A 26757-nucleotide genomic window follows, 5' to 3' on the forward strand; every position below is an offset into this window, starting at 1 on the left:
GTCCTTCCATATCCCCCATACAGCCATGATCTTGCACTTAGCGACTTTTGCGTCCTTCATGGACTGGAGGAACATCTTAAGGATACATACTACTCATAAATTTAGGACGTCGAGCGAAATGTATAATTGTGGTATGGGTCCAAAGGCAAGCATTCTACCTCACTAAACATTTCTAACAAAAAAAAATTCTTACTTAATTACTGACTTTAAATGCGAATAACAGAATAAGTATTTTCATTTTAAATATTGTTAAGAATGTTGTTCACTAATGAAATTTTACACATATGATTTTATATTCTTTTCCAATCATACAAACGAAAAACAGTTGTTCTGCCTTCAACTAACAACTCGTTTCGTTTAAACAACGCCATATAAAATAAACTACATTTTCTCCACCAAGAATGAGGAAAACATAAACAGGCATAACATAGAGAACGAAAGAGATAATAGGACTTATACTTTTTCATAATTAGGATATATGTGTGAGATAGTCACACGCCTGTTTTCATGTTGTTGTCATATAGTGTAGTTAAATTTTCTACCAATATTAATTAATTATTATACAAATGATTCTTTATATTGCAGGAAATGTATCTGATAATGAATAAGGCAACAATTTACATTCAACTTCTGTGGTGTACAGGATGCATTTCGATGCGAAAATTTCATCAGTGGAAATATACGGAAAATATAATGCCTTTTATCAAGGAATATACCGACTTTGAGTGCACAGTAATCTACGACAATAGACGCAGTACCATAGAAGAAAATGTCTTGGAAACAAGAGACATTGTTAGCCACTCAGCTTCTTCAAAGTATGTCATTAACTCAATGTTCCTCCATGAAAATGAGGAACAAAAGTTACTTATAGGTTCAATAAATCAAAATTGCAATGTCATAATCGTTTTAACAAGCAGCATCTGTAAAACCTTTCTAGTTTTATCTAAATCTAAAGAACGAGCAACTCAAAGAAAACAAAGAACATTTCTAATTTTAATAGATGAAGCCGAAATAACAATGAAGAATTATCTTAGATGTAAAGCCATGCGTTTCTTTCCTTTCACTTACATTTTATTGTTACCTTACAAGCAAGCTACTCATAATTACTCAGAAGTTCATTTATTGTCTCATATTTTGACCGATGACTTGAACCTTCTCAGATTAGAGGAAGTAAACATATCAACATTGCAGTCTACGAAGTTGAAAGCAAAACATAATTTAAATCTAAATGGTATATCAATAAGCTTATCTTTCTATCCTTATCCGCCATGGACAATAGTGAATGAGGATTCTTACGATGGAATAGAATATAGAATGATGTATCATTTTTCAAAGAAGTATAATTTTACATGGAAAGTTGATGTCGTTGAAGTATGGGGTGACCACACAGATAATGCAACTACAGAAAGTTTCTTTGGTAGACTGAGAGGTTATAAGTATCATGTTGGAATACCATCACTGTACATTAGAATTCAACGCTATGAGCTTTTTCAGTTTTCCAAGGTACATGGTACATCTGAAATAACGTTTCTGACTCCTATTTTTAAGAATAAGTACTACTTATGGTCAATAGTTCGTCCCTTTTCGTCTGTTGTATGGCTAATGTTTATGGGATTTATTATCTTCAATTCTTTTACGTTGTACACATTTTCATTTATATGCAATTTGATACTAAACTTACCTATCAGAAATCCGTATCGCAGTTACATCTATTGTGTTCTGTATTCTGTGTCAATAAGTATTGGGTTTCCGACTCCAAGTGAGGGCCATGGAGGATTAAGGCATTTAGTAACTTGGATGTTCATGACATCTGTCCTCCTAATAACGGCATACAACTCTAACCTTGTATCACATCTTACTATACCTAGATATAACACTCCAATAGATACGCTACAACAGCTTTTGGATTCTGGTCTAAATTGGGGTAGTGATCTTGACGGATGGGAGAATACACTTACATTGTCGACTAATCATGCTATTAAACAAATTCTGAAAAGACGAATAATGACACAGGAACCAAAACAGCTAAACGACTTAATAACTAAAGGTGAGTTAGCAATTCCAGTAGAAAATATACTTGGTGAATTTATATCTGCTGCAGAATTCATAGAAATAAATAACTTGAAAAGCCTACATGTAATGAAAGAATTTGCAGCCTCTAGTTATTACGCTTTCATGTTTAATGTGAATTCACCTCTTGTTGAACTCTTTAACTCATATGTTGTACATGTAATAGAGTTAGGACTAGTTGAACACTGGGCTAGTGAATTATATGATATGTTCATTACAGATTTTCAACTTAAGGCAGAAGAACTGATTCGTCCCTTGCAGCTGAATGATATCATGGGAGCATTTATTATCCTTTTAATTGGAACCATTGGTTCTTTCGTCGTTTTTGTTATGGAAAAGCTAATGAATTGTAAAGAAATTATTGAAAACAAGTTGCATGATATATAACTAATGGAATCGGTCAACGTATAATATTTTTTTTCCCAAAGGAAATATTTCAATATTATTAAAAGCGAGAAATTTAAAATGTAGTGTTTGCTTAGTGTTTAAAATAGAAAAATGTTTCCTTAAACTGAATAAGGAATTGTAAAGCATACATCATGTGACATATACATAACATAAGGACATTAAAATCAGAACCCAAGTATTTCAATATAAGTTTCAGTGGGAATGGCTGGTCAATTTCTTTGGAAAGGAAAATACAAATATACGATGTTGCCAAAGACTAAATTATGCCCTATCTACTTGACTTTTGCGTTATCATTTCCTAAACGCAAAAACCAGAAAGATCTATGCTATAAAGCGTCTCACTCTTAGATTACAGTACAGAGTAAATGGAGCACGCTGTTGCCACATTTCTTCCGCCGTATCTTTTCTTCAAAAGAAAGAACAAGAAAGATAGAAAGAGTGACTGAGTCTGTAAATAAAGCCTTTCTTAAATTCATATATTTTCATCGCTTTTGACATTCCATTCGCGCAAATTCATTTGGTATGGGCGAATTGGAGGGTACGAAACAACAGTCTAGTAATTGTGTGTTAGAGGTTTCCTTTAATGATGATTTATAAATTGTTGTAATAAAATTTTGATGGAAACAATACGAAATCGAGAGAACATATGAAACGAATTGGCAGGCTAATCAGTACCACACAGAAATTTCCTCTACTGATTGTGCGGCAAACTAAGGAATAGCAATGGGTAAGATACTGCTACTGAAGTTGGATAAGAGTGAAAACTGATAGTGATACGTGACGAGAAAATATGACGTACGAAAACGCTCTTTTGTCTGTGTTCGCAAAATATCTGCAAATCCAATTCCGTTTGTCAAACAAATGTTATATCGTAAAGTGTATTGTGAAGACGGCTGCTCCCCACTTTCGATAGTTCAGATCCGATTTTAGCCACGAAACAACAGTATGATATTTTGACAAATATCAGGAGGTCGAGATGAAACATCGCACTACAATAGAAATTACAAATCTATTTGTGAATATTAATTAAAGTTTTATAAATGTAAAATAAAAGAAGAAGTAAAGAACGCATGCTAAATACCTTTTAATCACTTTCGTTGCTTTCACTTAAAGGTGAAATCCCTTCCATGTATTCAGACTGTAACTGGAAACCCGAAAAGCGTGAAAATGTAAACGTGAACTAAAAGCAAGAATAGGAGAAGCGAAATAAACCTTTAGGAGGAACGGAAGTCTATTTGTAAGACCTTTAATAAAGAGTTGAGAAAAAGACTCCTAAAATATTTCATGTGAAATATTGTACTGGAAGGGTGAGAAACATCGTCATTAGGCAAAGAAATTATTAAAAACAACTGGAAGTTTTCGAAATGTGGGTATGGAGGAAAATGGAGAGAATTAGCTGGGTCGAACGGAAAACGAATGAGAGAGTATTAGAAATGGTAAGGGACAAAAGAACAATTTCAGATATTATTAAGAAGAAGAAGAGAAACTTATTGGGACATTGGCTAAGAAGGAACTGTATCATGAGGGGCGTGCTAGAGGGTGTGGTGGCAGGAAAAAGAGAGGGACGAAGGAGATTACAATTACTGGACGATGTCAAAATAGAAAAATCATACGTGAAGATGAAGAGGTTAACGGAAGATCGTGGATCAATGAAGCTTCTCAGTTGCAGCAAGTAATCTGCCAATAATGGCAGAAATCTATGATGATGATGATGACAATTGTAATGGTGAATAGGAACTGAACCTTTCTGGTTTCTATATTCACTTCTACCACCTCAGACACACAATGTCAGTCTGGAAACAGAAGAAGAATGAAAATAAACCCTATTATATCTGTTCTAAACAAACACACATGTTGTGATTTCAAATCACGTATAGTGACAGCCAACAAGTTACAGATCGTTGGTCGAGGAAACAAAACCAAACAGAATTAGCAAACCCTCTGAAAATATATTTTGTTTCTTTCATGCTTCCTAAAGAAACATGGAGGAAAAGAACAAAGAGCCTCTTCATTCCCCATTGTGAGCTCATGAAGTAATTTGCTATGAACGCTTTTTCCATTTTCATGTGCATATCCAAAGTAGTAAGAAAAGTGGGATTACAAACGAGGCAAAATTTTATTGTCAAAATTGTCAGTATTCGAAACAACATTATTGACCATGTGCGAACTGTAAATGAATCCATTACAAAAACTAGCAACTTTTTATCACCAGGAACCTTGTGTGGTACCCCTCCGTTCACAGTCGAGAGGAAGCTGACTGCCATATGTGGACGCCATTTGCGCTTTCTCATACAATATTCTTACACATATTCACAAAGTTAGAAGTCGTTTGGACCATTCGTTCTTGGTGTTGCAATTTTCATAAACAGAAGTATATTTCTCTTCTTACTAAGAGACATGCGTTTTCTGTTAAATAAATGAAACCAATAATGTTGAATGATGATTCTTGGCTGATACATTTTTTAATGAAAATTTCAATTGTTTCACGCTTTGGTCACACACACCTGTATAACTTTAACAAGATTTTTGCACGAGCTCCTCCGTGGCTAAGCGGTTATCGTACGCGCCTTTGGCGCGGGAGATCCGGGTTCAATTCCCGGCGGGAGCTCATGTGGTTCGGATTCCACGTTAATCAGTAGGTCCACGTCTCATATAGCCTCGCTGCTGAACGGGACGTTAAACTCAAAATCAACTCAACTCAAGATTTTTGCGAGAAGTGTCGTTTTCTCTAATCGTTGATTCACTTCTGTTTTTGTGACAAACCTTCAAAGACAAACGGATTTTCTCACTGTTGAAAGTGTGATTAAACTCAGAAACGTTCTATAGGTTATAAATTTTATCCACACTTTATAAAAAAAATCTTGGAATGTATTGACTGAGGAGTATACAATCAGGAATAAAGCTGTACATTTTTTAGTAGCGCCTCTGGCATTTGTTCCCTACAACTGTGCTTCAAGAGGATGGCTTGGCCATTGGATTGCTACTGTGCAAGTGGGCACTATCTGTTCTGTTATTGTTAACTGCCTATAATGTAATTATACATATATATATATATATATATATATATATATATATATATATATATATATATATATATATATATATATTGCGTTTCAGAATTAGTGCATTTTACAGTTTATTGTAACGTGCCCGTTACAAGTCACAGGAAAAAAAAGAAATTATAAAATAATGTAAATTTACGATAAGGAAAAATGGTAAAATTACTATTAATGTATTTAATATTATGTGTTACAGAAGGAGACATAAGCTTATAAAAAAAATTATCATCGAATTTTTAAAAATAGGAGAAAAAGATTTGAATGTAAAAATAACGCTTGTTAGAAGATTTCCTTTGCCTTTCATAACCAAGAACTTCAAGGTCTTGGCTTATGCGCTGGTCGTTGACTGCGCATGGTCACAGCTTTGCGGCCGCAAGCAGCTGGCCTCGGCTAGCTGACTTGGGCTGTGTTTTGCGAACGGGCAACATCTGGATGGTTTTGGTTGTTCGAATGCATTACGAATCTAAATGGACGTTTCGTGTTGGTTCACATTTTCTTGTATTGAAGTCTTCGTTGTAGAAGAGTATGTTGTTGAATGAAATAAGAATATCCATTATAAGTGAGGATTATGAATATAGTGATATTACATTTACTGCAATATTGCTTGTATTTGCGTTTTCTTGCAATAATAGTGAAATTAGTGTTCTTTGAAAAATCGATTAAAGTGTTGGAAGGGAGGCTTGGTTTAGCTCTCTCTGATTCTGTTAGCAAGCAAATTACAGAAAAGTGCGTTAGTAATATTCGGAATCACATAATTATAATTGTTTCTGCATTTTTTCTCGAATTCGTGAATGTGGGAAATTGTGGATCTACGTCCCATTTTCTCATTTGAGTTTCTAATTGAATTGGGATCATTTAAATTGAATCCTGAGCATAACCTCACCTTACAGTGGATTATTCTTGTTTTGATAAGAGAGTCCGAGGCAATTGAGGGCAGAAAAACTACAAAACGTTGAGGTAAAAACGTGGATTTTCAGAGGTGAGTGATTTTTCAATTTTTCTATTATTTCGTCTGTCTACGTCCATTGTGTATTCTGTGGGTTGTCTTGTTGGATTCCATTTGCCTAGATTTTCAGCGGATTATATATATAATTATCGCGAGTAAGCTCGTGAAATCCAGGGGAACAAAGGTGGAGGGATTGTACCCGAAACCTTTGAAATGTGCTATTTACCCTATGCTCATTACAGGTCTGATTCATGTTTTTGATTCAAGGAGTAAAATTTCGAACATCTTATTAATGCTGATTTGAATTCTGAAAAACTGAAAGTAAAATTTGATTCTTTTTTTCTAAAAAGTAAAATTCGTTTGACCTGTTCGTACTGTTTGGAGTATGTTTGACCGGTTTATGTTTGAAATATTTCGATGTTGCAACGCATTCAATTGAAAGTAGTAAAGTTATTTTCGGTTGTTATTCGTCGGGATATTTCCATTTTTAAGCTAAATTGCGATAATTTAACAAAAATAATTTCTTTTTATGATAAGTATTTGTGTAAGTTTTTTCTTCGGTTTGAAAGAAAGGGAAATCTTCACTCGATTAAAGGTACGAATTTATTTCTTATTTTTAAAGAAAGGAATATATTAGTACTAGACAAGAGAGGTCCTAGACTGGCCTTGAGTATTCATACTAGAGTTAAGTGTGAGAAGTCCTTGACTGGCCTAGAATATTTGCGTCAAACTTCAGAGGTTCCTGACTTGACTGGACAATATAGTTATTATTCAATCTTTGAATATTTACGATTCAGCGGACGATTCTTCTGGAATTATATTATTTTTTCTCTTTTCTCAAACTGAGAAGTAAAATAATTGTTGAATCCAGATTTTGACTTGGCAGCGAGAAGAAAGATTATTGTAATTTATTTGTAATAAACATTTATTCCTGAATTAGTTGTGTTGTTATTTGTTTATATAATTACTGTTAATTTATGAACTATTACTCCTCTGGATTTCCGAATTGAAATAACAGCCTGAGCTTTCCGGGTGTCTGTGCGTGTGAAGCCTCTTCTGCGGCCAGGCTGGATTGGTTTTTCCCACCTTGTCCGCTAGGCTACGGATGGGGGCGTTACAACTTGGAACACAGCCCAAGTCCGTTAATTTTTTTGTTGTAAGTATTACATGTCCGTTAGTTAAAATTGTTGTTGTAATTATTCAAATCCGTTTGTTATTACTTTTGATCTACTTATTAAATTCGTTGTTAATTTTGGAATTTCGCATCTTGCTTTTGCATTTCAGAATTAAATTCGTGATTGCTAATTGAAAATTATTGTTCATTTATGAATTACTAGTATGTTTGATAAATTGAATTAAGGTGAAGCAAGGAATTATTAGGATTATTTCCATTTGGTCAAAAAAGTCTGGGTCGCAGTAGTGTTCGTAGTTAGTATTGTATTTTGTATGTATTATAATTATATTATTTATGTTGTATTTATACTTGTATTGTTCTATAATAGTACTTATGTGTAATCCGATGGAGTATGTCAGTATTGATATTCCGGAGCAATATTCCGAATTGATAACGGTTGATAGAACCGGTAATCTTGAAACAGATACTAGATCTGATTTTGGACAGTTGAATATGTCACTGACTCCGCCAACTCAAGGGAGTTTTCATATTAGACAACCAGCTATGAGAGCTAATAATTTTGAATGTGGAGGTAGTTCGCAGTCACCTGCGGATGAATACAATTTTAGTAGATTTGTTAATATTGGGAGTTTGAATGAATCGTTTCGAGATCAAAGGCAAGTTACTTTTAATGAGCCTTTAACGAGTTCTGGTTCGAATAATGATAGGAATTCAATAAATTTTGGAAATTCAGGTCCTGATAAGAATGAGGTTCCTTCTAGGTATTTGAATCTTAGAGATTATTACCGAAGGGTTTCTCAAATTAGAAATTCCACTCCCAAGACTTCGTTACATCCGCGGTATGGTGCTCCACCTAGGAGAACTCAAATGGGTGACAATGTGTTAACAGGGTTGCCAACTTTGCCTAGTACTAATGAATCTTCAAATGTTGAGCATAATCTCCTGATGAAGTATACATTTAAAAGAACTAGTGATTTTCTAGAGTCAAACTTTAAGGAATTTAAAACAACTGATGGCAGTAATAGTTTGTTAGTTTTTGAAATATTAGCCAAAATTGAGGAAACTCTAATGGATACTAGCTACTCTTTGAGTATGATTCTTTCTGTTCTTGTCGGGAAATGTGAAGGTTCGTTATTAAAGGAAATTTTGTTAGCATTAAATCATCAAATAGCTTGGAATGAATTAAAATCTAGGCTTGTTAACAATTTTATTACACCTATTGCATTGCATTCACTTATTTCTGATAGAATTTATAGACGTCAACGCCTGTCTGAATCAGTTACTCAGTATGTAAGATCTATAGTAATTGCCATGAATGTATTAAATTTTATGGATAATGAGTCAGACATGGTAAATATCATAGTATGTGGCATGAATCCTAATCATAGATATAAAATGCTGAATTATTACATCCCAGCAACCTGATCCGAGTTACTGGATATTGCTGATAAACATGAATTAAATTTTCGAAATCAATTGGAATATAATAAGGAGATGGGTTCTTTTCGGAAAAAGACTAACTTAGTAATGTTAAATCCTGATCAAGGTTTTAAAAACCGAGAATTTCCAGTGGGTGATAAAAATTTTTCTTTGAATAAAGGATTAAATAATTCTTACCCTACTAATGTAAAGAATCATTTGAAAGTAGAACCTCAGGTTCATGGAAAAAACAAGTTTCCGAATGAACGGTCTGATCAATTTAAAGCACCTAATGCTTCAGTTAACACTATTCCAAGTGAAATGGATAATACCGTCGCTTCATTTGTTGTTGGTAAAATACATAATTACTTAACAGACATTTGTGTGGATGGAGGTTCAAGTTTTATCATCATTCGACTGGACTTAGTGCGTTTTTGTGGATTAGAAAAATTTATTAGATTGACTCCTGAAAAGGTGGTAAATGCTCCGTCCGGGTTAAATTTTTCAACGAACCGGGAGATAATATTGACTTTGAATTTCTCAGGTCATTTTGAGAGAATATCATTTAAGATAGTGGAACAGTTGCCCTGCATGTGTCTTCTGGGAACGCCTTTCTTACGATCAACAAACTCAGTTATAGATTATGCTAGAAACTGTTTGATTCTACGCGGTGGAAAGAAACGGGTTAGAATAAATTATAAGATGATAATTCAACATAACGAACATCTTAGGGGATTTAAATCTGGTGATGAGTCTGGCCAAAGGGTTGAAATGTTAACTGATCATCACTCTAATAAACAAGATAGTTCTTCTGTTTCGAGCTTTATGGTATAAATTTTTATTTGTGAAGATGGATTTAATTTTCGGAGAAAAGATGCGAGTATTCAGTGTGATTTGGATTATTTGGATCTTGAATCCAAATTATTAGAAATTCCAGCGCCTAGTGCTATCCAGCTGAATCATCTGAGATCTATGATTGATTAAGAAGTTGGAGACGTTCGAAAAATCGAAGATTCCATTGAATCCATGTGGAAGGATGAAAGTCGTACGAATTTTGGGAAATTACTCGGTGATGCGATTCAAAGGTCCGAGGTTACAAATCCAGTTGGGACTCAGTATAATAATTCATCTTCAAGGGGCAGTTGTGTCTCAGTAATTGATCGTTTTCATGGAAATCAGAGTGGTGCAAATGAAATATCCGTTATTAACTTGGAGAATTCGGGACAGTGCATTACGAATTCTCGGTTAATGGACAAATTAGGAAATAAAAGTAGTTCAAAAGAAAATTCGAGTCAACCTTTGGTTGTCGATTTAACATCTGCAGTTCTGAATGTTGAACTTGGTCAAAGTGAACATTCGGCGAACAATGCTAGGTTGCCAGATAAGGATCAAGATAGTGTTGTGAAACCCGATGCAAAGACTAGTAGAAAGAAAAGCAAGCGTAGGAATCGTAGGAAGAAAGGACCAAAGAATTTGTAACGCCCCCATCCGTAGCCTAGCGGACAAGGTGGGAAAAACCAATCCAGCCTGGCCACAGAAGGAGCTTCACACGCACAGACACCCGGAAAGCTCAGGCTGTTATTTCAATTCGGAAATCCAGAGGAGTAATAGTTCATAAATTAACAGTAATTATATAAACAAATAACAACACAACCAATTCAGGAATAAATGTTTATTACAAATAAATTACAATAATCTGTCTTCTCGCTGCCAAGTCAAAATCTGGATTCAACAATTATTTTATTTCTCAGTTTGAGAAAAGAGAAAAAATAATATAATTCCAAAAGAATCGTCCGCTGAATCGTAAATCTTCAAAAATTGAATAATAAGCTATATTCTCCAGTCAAGTCAGGAATCTCTCAAGTTTGACGCAAATATTCTAGGCCAGTCAAGGACCTCTCACACTTAACTCTAGTATGAATACTCAAGGCCAGTCTAGGACCTCTCTTGTCTAGTACTAATATATTCCTTTCTTTAAAAATAAGAAATAAATTCGTACCTTTAATCGAGTGAAAATTTCCCTTTCTTTCAAACCGAAGAAAAGCTTACATAAATACTTATCATAAAGAGAAATTATTTTTATTAATTTATCGCAATTTAGTTTGAAAATGGAAATTTCCCGACGAATAACAACCGCAATTAACTTTACTACAACCAATTTAATGCGTTGCAACATCGAAACACTTCAAACATAAACCGGTCAAACATACTCCAAAAAGAACGAACAAGTCAAACGAATTTTACTTTTTTAAAAAAAAATCAAATTTTACTTTCAGTTTTTCAGTATTCAAATCAGCATTAATAAGATGTTCGAAATTTTACTCCTTGAATCAAAAACATGAAATTCAGACCTGTAATGAACATAGGGTAAATAGCACATTTCAAAGGTTTCGGGTACAATCCCTCCACCTTTGTTCCCCTGGATTTCACGAGCTTACTCGCGATAATTATATATATAATCCGCTGAAAATCTAGGCAAATGGAATCCAACAAGACAACCCACTGGAAAGACACAATGGACGTATACAGACGAAATAATAGAAAAATTGAAAAAACAGTCACCTCTGAAAATCCACGTTTTTACCTCAACTTTTTGTAGTTTTTCTGCCCTCAATTGCCTCGGACTCTCTTATCAAAACAAGAATAATGCACTGTAAGGTGAGGTTATGCTCAGGATTCAATTTAAATGATCCCAATTCAATTAGAAACTTAAATGAGAAAATGGGACGTAGATCCACAATTTCCCACATTCACGAATTCGAGAAAAAATGCAGAAACAATTATAATTATGTGATTCCGAATATTACTAACGCACTTTTCTGTAATTTGCTTGCTAACAGAATCAGAGAGAGCTAAACCAAGCCTCCCTTCCAACACTTTAATCGATTTTTCAAAGAATACTAATTTCACTATTATTGCAAGAAAACGCAAATACACGCAATATTGCAGTAAATGTAATATCACTATATTCATAATCCTCACTTATAATGGATATTCTTATTTCCTTCAATAACACACTCTTCTACAACGAAGACTTCAATACAAGAAAATGTGAACCAACACGAAACGTCCATTTAGATTCGTAATGCATTCGAACTGGACATTTAACATCCGGTTTTAAGGCCGTACCGGACAGCGATGGTTGTTCAAAACTGAAATATCAGGTAAAATACCGAACGGTTGGCAACCTTAGTTCGCATGGGAATTGGACAGATTAATCATACAACTTATATGTTATTTATACCTTAACTGCATATGTAGTGAAAGTAGGAACTAAGCTTGCTATGAAACTTCATATGTCATCGTAAATTGAAATTTAACTACTATATATCGTCTGAACTACAATGAGGGTCATAAGTCAATTGACAAAAACGTTTTGTAAGGTGGAGGTAAAACAAAAAAAAACGATATAAAACATGTGTTTTAATTTTAAAACAATGGATATAATGCCGAATGTTTTCTGTCTTCCTTGTAGGCTTATCTCAAGCATTTCGTTCTTATTATACACGTTGCATGTTGATTTTATTGGTGACTGTGCCGCCAGGACATTCAAATTCAATTTATTATAAACTGGTTTATTCCTCCATGTACGAGGAAATTTCCGTATTGATCCGTTACGTTCAAATACTTTATTTAGTTCCCCGATACGTGGACGAGATTTAGGTGTTGTTTGAAAAAATGCTCAATAAACAATTAAAAAACACAACGATAACTATAGCCATGTCTTAACCACTTTTGCGGTACAAAATCTCACTGTTCACCAGATAGTTCCCTGTCCATTGCTTCTCTGTAAACATAAACTAACCACAACTATCGACAACAGGGCTTACATAAGCTCACATAATCAATTTCTCATTACACTACAGTTTCTCCGTTGATAATTTAAACCTAATTTTATCATCATTCATTGGAAATCATTAATTCTAAAGGGGACACATTTTTGAATATAGCCCGATGAGACATTCAGTTCACACTTCAATTCTATTATTATAACAACCATACAGTGTATATCACTCTGCAAGTTACCATGGTAACCGTCGATGAAGTTCTACTGTAACTCTAGACATTCTCAATGCAAACCAACAACGCTAACGATTTACATACGCATAGTAAACATGAATTTCAGTTCATCTTTTCTATTGCATATCTTTATTGTTAAGTATAATACAATAATTACCAATGCTAGAGTAACAATATTGTGTACTAGTATTTTTGTATACATTTTCTTTACGGTAGATATTATTTGTTTCAAAAGGTTACATTATAGAATAATTTATTCAACTATGTTTCCTGAAAGTCTGCAATAAATAAATCAATATATTTGAAGCAAGGAACGAAATATAATGCACGCACGCTACAAGCAAAAGTACTTCATTATCACCATAACAACGCCAATAATAACACAAGAACATTGTAGCTTAGTAGAGACTTATTTCTGCCAACTGATTCTGCTTCGGAACGTTGTATAATAAGTATTTAATTCGCATGATGCTCAATGATAGTAAGTTTTAAAACGAAGACTCAGTTAGCGTAAAGATGTCGTAATATTGGTGATGGTGGAGGAAGTAATAACAATTAGCATAAGGATGTTTTTAATCTAACATAAGAAGTTAGAAAATATGCATGTAATCATGCCATGAAATGGTAAGATATGACATAAAATGTATCCTAAAAATAATATAGTCTTTGGGGAGCAGTAGGAGCTAGGCATTTGCGGTAGTCCTAATGTTAGATTTTATTTCGAGTCAAGTGTAATTTTCATTTTAACGATATAAGTTTACTCAAAATCAGAAATAACAGAACTAAATTATTTGTTAATATTGTATGTAAAGAATTGGATCATCTTGTTAACAAATTGTTATATAATCATGTTTGTGAATTCGTCTTGTTCGCTTTACTTACATAATTCGAACTCATTACAGAAACCAGGCACAAAACATATTTCTTACCTTCTAAATTCCGACATTTGTTCAGCAACTTCTGGGACCGGGACTCGGATAAGTTTTTATTACTGAACGTGGCTATACATCACATCCACGACCTTCTTGATTCTTAATCTCAGCTAAAGATCCTGATAGAAAATCTTTTAGAAGATGGCGTCCAGTGGTGCTTAGAAAATAAACAAAGCAAGGTTTATATCCGTGGTCATCATGGACATAATTTAAGTTCTATTCAATGCGTTTACCAGACTTCGATTGAAACTGTAATGGAAAGAGACTAATATTTCTATATTTGAAATAGTATTCATTTCAAATGTTACGCCTCAGAAACGGGGATTGTTTGGCACAATTGTTAGAGGAATAGTAAAGGATTACTAGTTCCATCGTTATTTTCTTTGTGAGATAATAATCCGCCAACAATCAAGACGATATCAAGATTGGAACTGATTAATACTCAAAGCGCACGAAATTGGAATATTTATGATCAGGATCTACAGGCGTGTATCAGAGAAATCTGTTTGTTCTAGGCTTTTCCCAGCGCATAAAACAATTCACAAGTAGACAATTGAATTCAAACTCTAAATTAAATTCCATTGAAACATCATTAAGTTTGATTTATAAGTTCTTTCATTGTCGTACTGCTCACAAAACACCCCCAAATTAGAACATAGAGTTAGTAAATCTGATATTTCAACTATATATATATATGCAGTGTGTTTCAAAACAACACCTACAAAGTTTGGGAGGTGATTCCTGACACCAAGGTAAGACAAAAAGTGTAGACCATCGTGGGTACACAAATGCTTCCTTTCGGAGTTACAGGCTGGCTGCCAAAAACATGAAAAACTCAACTTTAAAGGCCCATAGCTTCAAAACTATGGAACCTACAGTAGTCGGATCCAGACTTCATTTAGGAATTAGTATGTGACCTATCCAAATATCCATGTTTCAGTATCCTGTGGTACTTCCACACATTATAGGGGTAGTTGGAGAGTACTTCAAATTATATGCCCGTAACCAGACTTCCTCTCTAAAAATTGGTTCGTGATTAACGGTTTCTGATCCCAGTAGAAGGGAGGAAGCTCTTCAGGATAAGGAGCTGGCAACAAACTGAAAGAATGACGTAACACACAAATGACGACAAGAGGCTTACTGCACCAAAAAGAACAGTTTAAGAATTGTTGTGGCAAAAGACGAATTCACTAAGAAAATATCACTCCTAGCAAACAAGATTAATATTGGAGCTAGGAAGAACCTGCTTCAGTGCTATACGAGGGATTGCATGTTAGAGAGACTTGGATATTCCAGATATTTTAGAAGACATTCTTAGAGAGTTTCGAAATGTGGTGTTGGAGGAAGATGAAGAAAATAAGATGGACAGAGAGAATAATAAGCAAAAATGTGTTAAAATGGCAAGAGAAGATAACGCTCTCACTCAGTTTCATACATAGGAAAGCCAACTAGATTGGAGACATCTTGCAAAAAATTGCCTCCTTACTGCCATAGAAGGTACAATTGAAGGAAAGCAAGTAGTAAGAAGAACATAATTATAAGCATTCAACTTCTCCAGTAGAATACTTTTAAGATCTCGAAGTGTTTGAGAAAGAGGTGACCAGCTGTATGCCTTCTTTCAAAGGCGTTATATACATATTCAAAGACCCTCAAATCTACTTAAATTGTAAGTCATGAAATAGGTCAAATATCTTGCTGCTTCGTGAATTCAGCCCCAACTCTGCACGACGAGCATGGCCGTTATTGTACATGTAACGGAAATATGGTGTGAGGACTAGTTGAAAATTCTCACAATGAGTTCAATGATTTAATCTCTATAGGTTTGGACGGTTTGGAAGCACATATAGATGCTTCCGTCAATAGATTTTGATCTCGGCTCACACCATGAAACTGAAATGGTAGCGATCCATTTCTCGGATGTCGGAGCAACGAAAACTCGTCCCAGCTCGTTCCTGTACGTTAAAACGTTAGGAGTTGCTATGGGACATAACACAGATTCATCACTGAACAATACCAGTGACTACTGGTCTAAGGTCCGTTACACATGGTTTCCGCACCACCGGTGCCGTTCTTCTCTGTAATGAAGGAAAGGGTTATAAACCACTGCTCTCCTTGAATAGAATGATGTGCCATTTAAGTATCCATACACCGTTTCCTGCGATATAGAAGCATGATTAGCAACATAGAAGTCCTGAGCGATCTGGGATGCACTCTCGCCTACGGCGAACGGGCGTTAATATTAATAACGGTCATGTACGTGTATTGTTCTTCTATGAGTGCCATTGCACTGGTCTTCTCGTCATTGTTACAAACTCTTGAAACTGCTGCCTTATCCTGGAGATAATTTTGACGAGACATATTGAACTACTTTTTCAGTTCGGCTTAGAACTGTCCTGCTTCCATTTCATTGTTCACCCAGTACACGTATTATTCAGACATTGGTTATGAGTTACCATGCAACTCCAACCAGCATATTCATCCGAATGAAGCTTTCGAATGACACGGCAGCCACACTCTGTGGATTGCATTGCTGATCTGTGACATTGCTGGTAATTTCCACGAGTTTATTCATTAGATCACCGTGATAATGAGACATGTTTTCCTGTGATCAGCGTTACATATTGGTATCTCCTACTAGTATTGTAGTTTTCCAATATAAATGTTTTCATTATTCTTACATTTTCTTTTATCTTTTTAATCTTGGACGAGTGTAGATTAATAAGAGTAGCAAATCTACATTCATCTGATACTAAATGATGTTCAAATGGATGTTGCGCATATTTCTTAGCTTTTCATAGATAGCATGGCATATAAACATACAACGTTCAGTCTAGAACGGATCTGCCATATAAACACACTGTCTGGACGAACATCTTAGGTGTTTTTCTAAGCCTCAGTTGCGTATAATCTCAAATACGTGTTTCAATACTTAATCATAATCTTGGATAACTATCACAGAATCCAATATTTTTTGTCTCAGAATAGAAACAGATAGCTGGCCATAAAGGAAAATCCGTTAGACTTGAGCGTGGTAAATAAACACGAAATTCCATTAAAGACACGTGTTATATAAACACAAAATTTAGATGGAGAGGACGGGTATAGTTTGCCAACTTTATTTACGCTTAATTTGCCAAACAAGTCATTCTAATTGTCGAAATATAATAAAAGTTTAGTTTGATTTTTTTTTTTCGTCTACGAAGAGAGGCTGATTTAATATCGACGTCCCTAAAAGTTTAACATACGATGTTTACTTATCTTTTCTTACTGCTCTGTAATTATAGTTCATCATGTTCGTCCTTACATTGCCTTCTATTCTTTATATTCCTTGCATGTCACTAGTATTCGAATAAGATAATTTTCTACGTTTACTACTTTAATTTGTTTCTCAGTAAATTGTCTTACGGATCTATTTCCTTTGCTTTGTTTACTCGAAGGCCTACTGAAGTTCAAGCGACAGCTCTGTTATTAAAGAGGAGAAGATAAATATAAGTTACGACTAAACAAAGAAACTAATTAACAGAATAAGATCCATTGTCATATATACCAATGTAAGTACCTTGTTATCTTTTCTGGATAATTTATTGGAAGTTTAAATGTGTAAAAATACATAAGGTTTTACATTCTTCTTGCTCTTGTTACTTTTGGTAAATTTTAAAATATGAATTTTAAGATAATAATGTACAATCTAAGCTGGGATCAGTAGCGTGCCCACAATTTTGTCAAGGGGCAATGGAGTACAAGTTTGCAATTTCACAATTCTCGGGGTTTTTGTGTAAAATATAATCTTAAGCTCTAAATATTTGATTTCATTTCCTTAATAAAAAAATTTCTGAAAACTCCAACAATATATATCATACGACTTGAGCTGAAGGCATCCGATCTGAATCAAAATTGGCACGTTGTAAGACCTTTATGAACTACAAGTGTGTTAAATACCATATTGTGGAGCCTTTAACTTTGTATTTCGAGAGCAATTAGTCATCAATTTGAAGTTTTGACTTAGCCATATTTTAGAAAAGAAAGAAACAACGATCTTAATCAAATCTGGCGTAAGGATAAAGCTCGACCTACTCTATAAGCGTGTGGAATGCAGTATTATGAAATATATTTGTTTGTTTGTTTTCGCGTTATGAACCACGAAACGTTAGTTGGAGTTCGTGAATGTTTCTCAAATCATTTTTAAATAAAGGTTTGTCTCAAAACTCTACCAATAACGACTTATTTTGCGGTGACGAACTTATAATAGTCATAATATCATGTTCAAAGAGGCAAAACAAACTCGAAAACTCATTGCGTATGACAATGACGGGAACACGAAATGTACAAAGCTGATTAGTGAGAAAGTGGTATATGTCCTTTCTTTTATGCTGCAGTTCCGGACTGACTTACTTCTGTCCACACATATGTCTCTAAGTCCACTCTAAACAGTTCGTCAACTGTCGAATTGGCATCATAATAAGAGGGACATAAAATTCCAAACAAATTAACACGAAATCTACAATACAATGTCATAAGCATTTAACGAAAAATATCCAAAAATAAGTCATACATAAATCTGCAGATCTCACGCTGAGCAAGAGGACACGGTGGCTATTGGTTGGTTGGCACGGTGGCTATAATATATTTGAAAGGTTGGCTGGCTTGAAGTTTAGTGTCTCTTTGATCATCGAAGCTACATAAGACGTGAAATTACAACTTAACATGGAATCTGAAACAAATGACCTCCTCCTGGGAATCAAAGTCGGGTCTCTCATGCTGAGGGCACGTATGGTATCCATATAGGGTCAATCTATTTGAAATTAATAGGTCGCTAAAAGAAAATTATTATCTTCTAATTTTTGTACATAAAGTTGTAGTATATTTAATAAATAAAAACAAATGTTTATTTAGCTTCTTCCATTTCTAAGATGTTCTGTTCTTTCCTGAGGGGCTATTATACCTATATTAGCGAACAAGCTTATTTTGTACTTTACAAAGATTTGCGGTGAATGATGTAGTACCGTTATTTTTTTTTAAGATTTGATCTCAATTAAAGAGCATCTGAGAGAAAATTAAATGTACAATACTTTATAGTCAGTGCACATTTAAGCCTAGTACACTACAAATACGAAAAAAAAAACTTGTTGAAATCTAAAGTTTGAAAAACACATAGGCATTTCTGAAATTTAAAATTTTATAGAAAAAATAAGATTTACCTTTGAAAAACAGCCGTCATGATATACTACTTTCCATGAAACGTTTGATATCTGAAAATCACATTGTTTCTTTGTTATGGATCTCCATGCATTGCGACTTCTTCAAAAAAAATCGGCTATGTTCAACCTAAAATATCTCAAGAGGAGTATATTGAAGATTCTTCACAAAACAATTGCTATTCACGTATCTACAAATAATTAAAATATGATTGCTGATGCTTGATTAGTTCCTGCCTTGTGGTTTTCTATAATGTAGTGAAATCACAAGAATTAGTGAGTTTCACAAATATGATAAAAACTGTGTTCTAGAGTAATAACACATTAGTAACAATATCCAAGACTATTTTTTATTTATGCATTTCACACTTTAAGCAATATCACAAAGACGGTTGGTTACTCCTTCTCGTTTTATCTTCTAAAGATCCCATTAATATAAAATAGACTAATTCCTGTACATAGTTCGCCCTAATATTAAAGCTGTGGACTGTAGCAGTTATGGACTGTATTGTGAAAATTTCCTTAGAATCTTACCTGTTGTCACTGACACTATACAAGCTTCAGAAATTTATAAAAAAAAAAATCTATGTCCATGTGGACGAAAACAAGTGAATGAAGAGATCATTGTTTTCTTCTGTTGTCTCCTCAATTTTATTGATTTCCTAGTTCTTGTTGTAAATGCAAAATATGGCATCTTATACTTTCAGAGACAACACAGTTTTTTTTTTTTTTTTGAACTGCTGTAGCGCTGCAATGGGTTACTATTATTCTTATTCTTTTTGAGTGTTAATACATAACATCTGATTTTTGTATGTTATACTATTTTATTGTACTTCCAAGGGTATATAGATAACAAGGATGGAGAGTTGATATTAATGGAAAGTGTCTTGGTTTCAACACAAGAGCACCTGGCTCGGGACTGTTTGGCCTCTTCGACTTTAAAGAACGTGTTTGCTGTGTTGTACTGTAAGCACTGTTGTGCTGTACGCTTTTGTATTGTGCTTAAGCAGTAAGGTAAATAGTACCTCCTATCAACAAAGTGGTCTTGACCTCTTTAAGGGTTGTGTAATGTCAAGAACTTGTCAACACATAACAGCGTTTCCTCTTAACATATTTCCTTCACAAATTGATTAACAATTATTTTGTATCAATAAAATATGATTACACAGAATTGAAACAACATGCACAATTGAATTCAACAATATACTTTAATACCTAAAGTATATAGTTTATTGTGGAAAGAATGAATTAAAATTTTTAATCATATAAATGACAATATACGTTTTTCAATCTTCAACTTCCAACAGATAGAGCTATAGTCCTAGTTTAAAAGGACAAGGAAATTGCAAAGGTTTCACAGTATCTGATACGAGAGTACATGCGGCAATCCATCGTAACACACATTCATCCTTGAAAGGCCAAGCCGTTTGTTCAAAAGCCGCAGAAGAAGTAACCAACTGTATAAAACACTCAAGATCTCATTGTTATAGTACGTTAATATGTGACCAAAAGAATTCAATTCCGCATCGTAAAATAACAACACGTGTCAGAAAGTTACCAGCAACCGTTAATCGGATCATTGTACAGGACTTAGACCTGAAAACGACACACAGATTGTAGATCCATGCTCTAATATCGACGTACATCACCTAACGAAGAGCATAATGCAAACATTTGTTAACAGAAAAAAATTAAATGAAATCCTTGAGTTTTACGTCCCACGGTTATGCCAGCTAGGCTCAATGAGACGGTGATGATGAGTGATGAATGAAATGGTGGAATGAAGAAAGTGGGAGGAAAGGGAAGAATACCGAAAAATGAAATCCTTGAGTTTTACGTCCCACAATTATGCCGGTTAGGCTAAAGGGGACGGTGATTATGAGAAATGAATGAAATGGTGTAATGAAGAATGTGGGAGGAAACGGGAGAACCCCGAGAAAACCCACGAGCACGGTGTTTGTCCACCACAAAGTCCACATGGCTCGAGTTGGAAGAATACCGAGGAAACCCACGCACACGGTTTTTGTTCACAACAAAGTTCACTTGGCGCGAGCAGGGATCGAACCAGCGACCAAATGCACGAAAGGTCAACGCTCTACTAATTAGAAATCGCAGCCCCCTATTCGTTAACAGAGTGGCATGTAAGGTGAAGATCAATGTTGCTTACTATATACAGAAAACCTTACATCCCGTATACAGGCAATATGTACCTGCTTTGTGTGACAATAAGACTGCAGAAGTCTACATCCACGAAGACAAGAACAGCAGTCACATCAACAAAAGAGTAGTGGTCTACTAGATTCATATGGAACAGATTAGTATACGCGGAAGTTGAGGACACTTTTCTGCCTGTGGGTCTCTGCATAGGAGCACCCCTCTAAAATTTGGCAGTTAGTACGTTGGTTCACATCGTCAAATTTCGGAAAAGTGTCTAGGACCATAGTACGAGGGCAGACTGTACCAAAAGTCACCAAAAGCTTTGCATGTTTTTTAAAAAATATCCTTCTTGTTTTTATTAGCAGATATCGGAAATTTTGGTGAGTGTTCCTCCATTCCTTACTTGCAACGCCAGTTTTCGAGAGTTGTAGCAGTTTTTGCCAAGATGGCGACTGGTAGATGAGCAGTTAAAGCAGAGAAAACTAATCGAATTCTTGACGGCAGGAGGAATTTCTGCTGCCCAAAGTTTACATCGAATGCAAGTTGTGTACTTTGAGACATCCGTGAACAAGAATCGTAAAAAGATGAGCAACGCAGTCAGAGGTATCGACCCAAACTTACTGACAAACATCTGTTCTGGAAGGCCAGTAACTGCAGGACGTGAATCAACACGCGTTTGACTATTTGGTCGGCAAAAATCGACGAATCAAGCAAAGGGAGATTGTCTCGCAACTTGAAATTTTTAAGGAACAAATCGGGTTAATAATCAAGGAACATCTGAAGTATCACGAAACGTACGGAAGATGGGTTTCAAGAATACTGACAGATGAGATGCAAACAGGAAAGAAATGGATGTTCGAGGACAATTTGCGACGGGACGAGTCTAAATGCGACGCTTTCCTGTGCAAGATCGACATAGGCGACGAATCGTGGGCTCACCACTATGACCCAATAATGATGAGGCAGTACCTGGAATACCGATACACAGTTCTTCCACTCCGAAAATAAATAAATAAATAAATAAATAAATAAATAAATAAATAATTGTGCATCGACGAGAAAAGTCACTGAGATTGTTTCACGATGTGAATGGCGTTGTTCACACGGAGTTTCTTAACAAGAGTACCATCGTAAACTTAGAGCGGTACATCGTAACCCTAAAGAAGCTAAAGGCTTGACTGATATGCACCAGGCCTGACAATGTTGACTCTCTTCATATCCATGATAACACTGTACCCCACACCAGAGACCTGACAACCGACGCAATATTAAAGGTTAGATACACTGTCCTTCCATATCCCCCATACAGCCATGATCTTGCACTTAGCGACTTTTGCGTCCTTCATGGACTGGAGGAACATCTTAAGGACACATACTATTCATCAATTTAGGACATCCAGCGAAATGTATAATTGTGGTGTTGGTCCAAAGGCAAGCATTCTACCTCACTAAACATTTCTAACAAAAGATTCTTACTTAATTACTGACTTTAAATGCGAATAACAGAATAAGTATTTTCATTTTAAATATTGTTAAGAATGTTGTTCACTAATGAAATTTTACACATATGATTTTATATTCTTTTCCAATCATACAAACGAAAAAAAGTTGTTCTGCCTTCAACTAACAACTCGTTTCCTTTAAACGACGCTATAAAAAAATGCAGTTTCTCCACCAAGAATGAGGAAAACATAAACAGGCATAACATAGAGAACGAAAGAGATAATAGACTTATACTTTTTATAATTAGAATATATGTGTGAGATAGTCACGCACCTCTTTTCATGTTGTTGACACATAGTGTAGTTCAATTTTCTACCAATATTAATTAATTACTATACAAATGATTCTTTATATTACAGGAAATGTATCTGATAATGAATAAGGCAACAATTTACATTCAACTTCTGTGGTGTACAGGATGCATTTCGATGCGAAAATTTCATCAGTGGAAATATACGGAAAATATAATGCCTTTTATCAAGGAATATACCGACTTTGAGTGCACAGTAATCTACGACAATAGACGCAGAACCATAGAAGAAAATGTCTTGGAAACAAGAGACATTGTTAGCCACTCAGCTTCTTCAAAGTATATCATTAACTCAATGTTCCTCCATGAAAATGAGGAACAAAAGTTACTTATAGGTTCAATAAATCAAAATTGCAATGTCATAATCGTTTTAACAAGCAGCATCTGTAAAACGTTTCTAGTTTTATCTAAATCTAAAGAACGAGCAACTCAAAGAAAACAAAGAACATTTCTAATTTTAATAGATGAAGCCGAAATGACAATGAAAAATTATCTTAGATGTAAAGCCATGCGTTTCTTTCCTTTCACTTACATTTTATTGTTACCTTACAAGCAAGCTACTCATAATTACTCAGAAGTTCATTTATTGTCTCATACTTTGACCGATGACTTGAACCCTCTCAGATTACAAGAAGTAAACATATCAACATTTCAGTCTACGAACTTGAAAGCAAAACATAATTTAAATCTAAGTGGTATATCAATAAGCTTATCTTTCTATCCTTATCCGCCATGGACAATAGTGAATGAGGATTCTTACGATGGAATAGAATATAGAATAATGTACCATTTTTCTAAGAAGTATAATTTTACATGGAAAGTTGATGTCCTTGAAGTATGGGGTGACCACACAGATAATGCAACTACAGAAAGTTTCTTTGGTAGACTCAGAGGCTATAAGTATCATCTTGGAATACCATCACTGTACATTAGTATCCAACGCCATGAGATTTTTCAGTTTTCCAAGGTACATGGTACATCTGAAATAACGTTTCTCACTCCTATTTTTAAGAATAAGTACTACTTATGGTCAATAGTTCGTCCCTTTTCGTCTGTTGTATGGCTAATGTTTATGGGATTTATTATCTTCAATTCTTTTACGTTGTACACATTTTCATTTATATGCAATTTGATACTAAAGTTACCTATCAGAAATCCGTATCGCAGTTACATCTATTGTGTTCTGTATTCTGTGTCAATAAGTATTGGATTTCCGACTCCAAGTGAGGACCGTGGAGGTTTAAGGCATTTAGTAACTTGGATGTTCATGACATCTGTTCTCCTAATAACAGCATACAACTGTAACCTTGTATCACATCTTACTATACCTAGATATAACACTCCAATAGATACGCTACAACAGCTTTTGGATTCTGGTCTAAATTGGGGTAGTGATCTTGACGGATGGGAGAATACCCTTGCATTGTCGACTAATCATGCTATTAATCAAATTCTGAAAAGACAAATAATGACACAGGAACCAAAACAGCTAAACGACTTAATAACTAAAGGTGAATTAGCAATTCCAATAGAAAATACACTTGGTGAATTTATATCTGCTGCAGAATTCATAGAAATAAATAACTTGAAAAGCCTACATGTAATGAAAGAAATTGCAGCCTCTAGTTATTACGCATTCATGTTTAATGTAAATTCACCTCTTGTTGAACTCTTTAACTCATATGTTATACAGGTAATAGAGTTAGGACTACTTAAACACTGGGCTAGAGAATTATATGATATGTTCATTACAGATTTTCAACTTAAGGCAGAAGAACTGATTCGTCCCTTGCAGCTGAATGATATCATGGGAGCATTTATTATCCTTTTAATTGGAACCATTGGTTCTTTCGTCGTTTTTGTTATGGAAAAGCTAATGAATTTAGTAAAGAAATTATTGAAAACAAGTTGCATGATATCTAACTAATGGAATCGGTCAACGTATAATAATTTTGTTCCCAAAGGAAATATTTCATTATTATTAAAAGCGAGTAATTTAGAATGTAGTGTTTGCTTAGTATTTAAAATAGAAAAATGTGTTTCCTTAAAATGAATAAGGAATTGTAAAGCATACATCATGTGACATATACATAACATAGGGACATAAAAGTCAGAACCGAAGTACTTCAACATAAGTTTCAGTGGCAGTGGCTGGTCAATTTCTGTGGAAAGGAAAATACAAATATACGATGTTGTCAAAGACTAAATTATGCCCTATCTACTTGACTTTTGCGTTATTATATCTAAGCGCAAAACCAGAAAGACCTATGCTATAAAGCGTATCACTCTTAGATTACAGTACAGAGTAAATGGAGCGCGCTGTTGCCACATTTCTCCCGCCGTATCTTTTCTCCTAAAGAAAGAACAAGAAAGATAGAAAGAGTGACTGAGTCGTTAAATAAAGCCTTTCTTAAATTCATATATTTTCATCGCTTTTGACATTCCGTTCACGCAAATTCATTTGGAACGGACGAATTGGAGGGTACGAAACAACAGTCTAATAATTGTGTGTTAGAGGTTTCCTTTTATCATGATTTATAAATCGTTGTAGTAAAATTTTGATGGAAGCAATACGAAAACGAGAGAACATATGAAACGAATTGGCAGACTAAACAGTTCCACACGGAAATTTCCTTTACTGATTGTGCGGCAAATTAAGGAATAGCAATGGGTAAGATACTGCTACTGAAGTTGGATAAGAGTGAAAACTGATAGTGATACGTGACGAGAAAATATGACGTACGAAAACGCTCATTTGTCTGTGTTCGCAAAATATCTGCAAATCCAATTTCGTTTGTCAAACAAATGTTATATCGTAAAGTGTATTGTGAAGACGGCTGCTCCCCACTTTCGATAGTTCAGATCCGATTTTAGCCACGAAACAACAGTATGATATTTTGACAAATATCAGGAGTTCTAGATAGAAACATCGTACTACAATAGATAAGATGATCCGTTGATTATTTTTATCTTTGGATAAGAATCTTACATCGTTGCACCAACAGTTTGTGATAAAAGATTAACTTATCCACGAGTAATCGGAAGCTGTATAAAACTATGACGTTTATGACATGATGTCATGCAATATCATGCATTTGATTGGCTAAAACAATGCAGTAACAACTGAAAACTGATTCGCGTAGCATGTGGTAACTTTTGTACTAGATATGGGAAGAAAGCGGGTGAAGTTGACTGCTCGGGAAGGCAAATATTTTTTAATGCTTTTGGACAAACATATCCTTTAACAAAATAATAATAATAATAATAATAATAATATTAAAAAGTCATATCAAATACTAAAAAAGAAGCTGTTTCAGATATTCCAATATATATATATATATATATATATATATATATATATATATATATATAGGAGCCCTTTTTTTGATAAGCGGGATGGCGTGGAAGATCCGCCGTCGAGAGCGCATGTAGTTCGGATCTTACATGAAGCTGTAGGGCCGCATCTTATATAGCCTCGCTGCTGAAAGGGATGCTAAACTCTAAACCAAATCAAATATAGATGTCTAGGGCCCAAATATTAAATTGAGAAGAAAATATAGAAGAATAGCTCTGTTCTAGCAGATCAAACTCTTTTATCCGCCT

General features: G+C 34.7%; 2 protein-coding genes and 1 long non-coding RNA gene across 3 annotated transcripts; all 3 read left to right on the forward strand.

The window, feature by feature from the left end:
- Positions 1–1017: 1017 nt before the first annotated feature.
- On the forward strand, positions 1018–2457 carry LOC145661854 (ionotropic receptor 93a-like). The gene has a single exon (XM_081727194.1). It carries the CDS (start codon positions 1018–1020, stop codon positions 2455–2457), a length of 1440 nt encoding a protein of 479 aa, XP_081583320.1.
- An 11065-nt stretch (positions 2458–13522) lies between these two features.
- LOC145662191 (uncharacterized) lies at positions 13523–23410 on the forward strand. The gene is made up of 3 exons (XR_014127009.1): positions 13523–13681; positions 17427–17540; positions 23204–23410. It is a non-coding gene; the product is annotated as an uncharacterized LOC145662191 (long non-coding RNA).
- Positions 23411–23629: 219 nt separating this feature from the next.
- Positions 23630–25081, forward strand: LOC145661855 (ionotropic receptor 93a-like). Its single transcript, XM_081727195.1, has one exon. It carries the CDS (start codon positions 23630–23632, stop codon positions 25079–25081), a length of 1452 nt encoding a protein of 483 aa, XP_081583321.1.
- The last annotated feature ends 1676 nt before the right edge of the window (positions 25082–26757 follow it).

Source organism: Thermobia domestica, chromosome 10, assembly GCF_964235325.1.
Source record: "Thermobia domestica chromosome 10, izTheDome1.hap1.1, whole genome shotgun sequence".
NCBI classification, from domain to species: Eukaryota; Metazoa; Arthropoda; class Insecta; order Zygentoma; family Lepismatidae; genus Thermobia; species Thermobia domestica.

Coding starts and splice junctions, on each gene's coding strand:
- LOC145661854 (XM_081727194.1), top strand. CDS start 1,018: ATGAAGAATTATCTTAGATGTAAAGCCATGCGTTTCTTTCCTTTCACT.
- LOC145661855 (XM_081727195.1), top strand. CDS start 23,630: ATGACAATGAAAAATTATCTTAGATGTAAAGCCATGCGTTTCTTTCCT.